The sequence below is a fragment of the Nicotiana attenuata genome, unplaced genomic scaffold (genome assembly GCF_001879085.1).
Source record: "Nicotiana attenuata strain UT unplaced genomic scaffold, NIATTr2, whole genome shotgun sequence".
Taxonomy (NCBI): domain Eukaryota; kingdom Viridiplantae; phylum Streptophyta; class Magnoliopsida; order Solanales; family Solanaceae; genus Nicotiana; species Nicotiana attenuata.
In genome coordinates this window covers 223,914-229,224 of record NW_017671949.1, presented here as the reverse complement: position 1 = coordinate 229,224, position 5,311 = coordinate 223,914, and the positions used below count along the sequence as shown (strand labels likewise).

The following is a 5,311-nucleotide window of genomic DNA, read 5'->3' as shown; positions in this document are numbered from 1 at the left end:
CTGATTCTTCATATTTGCTTCAAGTATTTTTGATGAATTCATCAGTGTTCTTCCTTTATTGTCGTTTTTTTAATCGATTCAAGCAAGTGTGAGTAATTTTTTTTTTTGCTGAAACCCTAAGTGAACTATGGCTTCAACTTCGACTCCTGTTAACAGTACTGTAAGTAGTGATGAGACTACTGTACTTCCTTCTTCCCCTTTATATTTTTTGCCATCTGATTCACCTGGTACGATGTTGGTTTCTAGCACATTTGATGGTACTGGTTATGGGAGCTGATGAAGGGGCATGTTACTAGGTTTATCTTGTAAGAACAAATTAGGGATGATTAGAGGTACAATTCCGAAACCTAACCCTGATTCCCCTTTATTTGAGCCTTAGACCAGATGCAACGATATGGTAGTCGCTTGGATACTTAATAGTTTGGATCGAGAGATTAGGGAAATTGTCATGTACACAGAATCTGCTGAAAGGTTGTGGAATGAAATTGAAAAGAGGTTTGGGCAGGCCAGTGGTATCAAAATACATCAGATTAGAAAGGAAATTTCATATGTTTCTCAAGGAACATCCAGTATTTCCTCCTATTTCAATAGAATAAAAAAGCTATGGGATGAACTCTCATTTTCTATCTCCTATCCTGATTGTGTTTGTGGCTGCAAAGAGAAGTTTCACAAACTGGATGAAGATCAAAAGGTTCATCAGTTTCTGATGGGTCTCAATGAGTCCTACTCTACAATTAGACGCAGTATTCTCTTGATGAAGCCACTACCTGATGTGGACAGTGTCTACACCATGCTCGTGAATGATGAGAGTCAGTCCACAGTACAAACTGCTATTCCTTCTTTCAACTCTAATTCTGTAGCATTCTCCACTGGTACACAGAAACCTTATAATCAGAGAGTTAATTTTGACACAGCTAAGAGAAATAATTTGGTGTGTAGATACTGTAAAAAGCCTGGACATTCAATTGAAAAATGTTTCAAGCTCCATGGCTTTCCACCTGGATTCCCAGCTAAATTCAAAAGAACTGCAGCTTTTTTCTCAAGTTTCTGATACACAATCTCAAAGTCAGCCTGAGGCTGGTGGTGCTGTTAAGCAAGTGACTTCAGACTCTAGAGGTACAAGCATCACTAAAAAGCAATTTGATCAGCTAATGAATCTTCTGCAACAATCCAAAATACAAACTAGTCCTCAGGAAATCACTGCTGGTTCTGCCAATTTTGCAGGTTTGATAGGTAACCCTACTTTCAATAGTTCTAGGTTTCTTGCTTGTAATTTTTCTAAGATAGAGAATAGTCCTTGGATTATAGATTCAGGTGCAACTAATCACATGACACCACACTCTTCCTTCTTGTCTGATATTAGACCTCTTATTTTTCCTTGGTTACTTTGCCTAATGGCTACAAAGTCAAAGTGACATGCACTGGCACTTTAACCCTAACTCCTGAAATTTCCCTGACTAATGTGCTTCTAGTTCCTTCCTTTCAATATAACCTGATTTCTCTTGCTCAATTAATTCTACAAATAAACTGCTTAGCCTTATTTTCTTCTGTTGGTTGTGTTTTACAGGGCCCTTCTTTGAAGAGGCAAGTGGCACTTGGTAGTATTCAGAATGGGCTCTATGTTCTCAACCCTGCTACACTCACTTCTAGTTGCAACTCTGCTTTCAATACTTCATTTGTAAATACCATTACTGCCAATTTCATCAATGATATGAATAAGAGCAGTAGCCTTTTACATTGTCCTGTTTCTTCTATTTCTGTGAATGCTGATAAGTCTCCTGTTTATGCTTCTTCTCCTGCTTTGTCTTTTGATCATTCTTGGCACCTTAGACTTGGCCATTTACCTTTTAGTAAAATGAAAAATATTTCTTCCATATGTGCTAAACTGCCTAAGAAGCAGTCTTTCTTGTGTCATATATGTCCTATGGCTAGGCAACAGAGACTATCTTTCCCTGAGTGAAATACACTCCACTTCCCCTTTCCAACTTATACATGTGGACCTTTGGGGACCTTATCATACTCAAACATATAATTGTTTTAAATATTTTATGACTATTGTGGACGATTACTCTAGAGCAACTTGTACACATCTTTTGTCCTCTAAAGGAAATGCCTTCACTATCCTGCAATCTTTTATTCTTATGGTACAAACTCAGTTCCATTCTTTGGTACAAGTGGTTAGATCTGATAATGCCTTTGAGTTAGGTTCCAGTTCCACAGCCATCTCATTCTTTTCTGCCCATGGGATATTGCATCAAACATCCTGCCCACAAACACCTCAACAAAATGGTGTTGTGGAAAGGAAGCATAAACATCTCCTTGAAACTACAAGAGCACTCCTGTTTCAATCCAAACTACCTGTTAAATATTGGGGAGAGTGTATCTTGACAGCCACATACCTTATCAATAAATTTCCTTCTCCATTACTGAAAAACAAATCACCTTTTGAGCTTCTCCATGGAATTGAACCTAGTATATCTCACCTTAAGACTTTTGGTTGCCTCTATTTTGCTGCTATGCCTAAGCCATATAGGGATAAATTTAAATCTAGAACCATTCCTTCTGTTTTCATTGGTTACAGTCCCAACAAGAAGGGGTATAAGTTGCTCACCCTGTCTAACTTCAGTATTTTCTTTTCCAGAGATGTCATCTTCCATGAACATGTTTTTCCTTATTCTGCTCCAAGTTCTACTCACCTATTTCCACCTTCTGTTCATTCTGTTTCTCCTTCTGATTTTTTTCCTCATGTGTCCCCTGATCCCACTACTCCAACTCTTGACTCTTCACATCTTCATGTTCCATCTCCTAACAGTCCTCCACCTTCTTCTTCTCATCTTCAAACTTCTCCAGCTCCTCCCTCTTCTCATCTTCCTCCTGTACTCAGAAAATCTTCCAGAACTTCTCATCCTCCTGTATATCTTAGTGATTATGTTTGCAATATTGCTTCTACTTTTAGGGTACTTTCTGTATCTTCTGAAGCTTGCTTGCAAGAACCTAAGTTCTATCATCAAGATGCCTCACACCCTGCTTGGCAAGAGGCTATGATTAAGGAATTTTAAGCCTTGGAAGCCAACAACACTTGGGACATAGTCCCTCTTCCTGTTGGTAAAAAGGTCATACCTTGTAAATGGGTGTACAAAATTAAACAAAAGGCTGATGGGTTTATTGTGAGGTATAAATCAAGGCTTGTAATTAGGGGGGTACTTAACAAGAGGGTGTTGATTTTAATGAGACTTTTTCTCCCGTAGTTAAGATGACTACTGTTAAATGTCTTTTATCTGTAGCTGCTAAGAGGGGCTGGGCTGTTTACCAACTTGATGTGAATAATGCTATTCTACATGGTGATTTAGATGAGGAAGTATTCATGAAAATCCCCCAAGGTCTTTCTGTCTCCTCTTCTGATTCTGTTCCTATTTCTTCTTCAGCTTGCAAACTAAATAAGTCCCTCTATAGGTTGAGACAAGCCTCTAGGCAGTGGTATGCTAAACATTCCAATGCATTGCAGTCTAAGGGTTATCAGCCTAGTTTAAATGATTATTCTCTATTTAGGAAGTTATCAGGGGATCATCTCACTATTGTAGCTGTGTATGTGGATGATATATTAGTAGCTGGGGATGACCTGTCTGAAATTACTGCCCTCAAACACTTTCTTGATGCACAATTCAAAATTAAGGATCTTGGGAAAATTCATTATTTTCTTGGTCTTGAAATTCTTAAGCTCCCTCGTGGTGTCTTGGTTGGCCAGCATAAGTTTACTACTGACCTACTCCAGGAATATAACTGTTCTTCTGCCAGTCTAGTTGTGTCCCCCTTGGATCCTCATGTTAAACTATCAACTGACTCTGGTGTTCTAGTTCCTGACCCTTCCATCTATAGACAATTAGTTGGTAAGCTGAATTATTTCCAGCATACTCGACCTGATATTTCATTCACTGTTCAGCACCTCAGTCAGTTTATGTCTGCCCCTAGGGTGCCTCATTTAGAGTCTGGTTATCATGTCCTGAGATATTTGGCTGGTACCTCTGATTTGGGGATCTTCTTGAACAATGTTGTTGATTTCTCTTTGAATGTTTTCTCTGATTCTGATAGTAGAAGATCAGTTTTGGTTTCTTTTATTACTTGGTGGTTGTCCTGTCTCCTGGAAATCCAAGAAGCAACCCACCATAGAACTATCTTCTGCAGAGGCTGAGTATAGAGCCCTCAGAATGTTGGTAGCTGAAACTACTTGGTTGATTCGTTTGTTGGGTGAACTTGGTGTTGGTAATCTTTGTCCAGTCCATGTTTATTGTGACAATCAAACTGCTGTCCACATCGCAAAGAATCCTGTTTTTCACGAGCGTACTAAGCACATCGAGGTGGATTGTTATTTTGTCCGCAATACACTGACTGCTGGTCTTATTTCTCTACACTCTATTTCTACTTCTGCTCAACCTGGTGATATTTTTACTAAGTCTTTATTTGGTGTGCAGCAACAAGGATTCATTGGCAAGCTTGGAATGGCAAGCCCTTCCAGCTTGAGAGGGTGGGGGGTGGGGTGGGGTGTTGGAGCTGAACATTGTAATGAGCTTAGTTAACAGGCCCATCTTATATTTAGGCCCAAGTGTAATTTAAGATACTAGGCCCAAATTGTATATATTAGTTAGTCTATGTGTATTATGAGATAGACGGATAATTTGTATCGAGAACATTTTTTTTCCAATAAAACAGATCCTTCTAGATCTTCTCTCTCTATTCTTGTTGCCAAATTAGGGTTCTTCAATCCATGGCTTCCATTCGATAAATCTAAGTATTAACAATAATTCCAAAGTTAACTAGTCCATATAAAGTTAAATCGCACCTTTAAACATGAACATAACGAACAGAATAAATTGTGTGAAACACAACAATGATAGGAACAAGCTAGTGTTATAAATCTTAAGCTTTCAACTTTACCTTTCATCTCAGGCGGAGCTAGAGTATAACTTACGCGTTTGGTCGAACTTAGTAGATATCTGTTTTGTAAATCTATTAAATATGTATAAATTATTAATTTTAAAACCAATAACTTAAAAAGATTAGAAATCAGAACCCTTAAGCTTCAAATTTTGCGGCAACGTAATGTCCTCCACTTATTTGTCTTACCTGTTGGATGTTGCTCATGGACTCTTCGCTACATACTTAATCAATATATAGTGGAGTAGGAAAACGTATGTATAAATTAAATTGCTACTACATAGACATACCTCTAAACGACATATGCATGCATGTATGTACGTACAAAATGCAGGCACTGTCAAATGGAATATACAAAAGTTGCGTGCATAGAGCAATA

At 38.3% G+C, this 5,311-nt stretch overlaps 1 protein-coding gene across 1 annotated transcript; it reads left to right on the top strand.

The window, feature by feature from the left end:
- The first annotated feature begins 394 nt into the window (after positions 1-394).
- On the top strand, positions 395-1,960 carry LOC109211000. Its single transcript, XM_019374489.1, has 4 exons — positions 395-872; positions 940-1,224; positions 1,407-1,462; positions 1,568-1,960. Exons 1-4 carry the CDS (start codon positions 395-397, stop codon positions 1,958-1,960), a joined length of 1,212 nt encoding a protein of 403 aa, XP_019230034.1.
- The last annotated feature ends 3,351 nt before the right edge of the window (positions 1,961-5,311 follow it).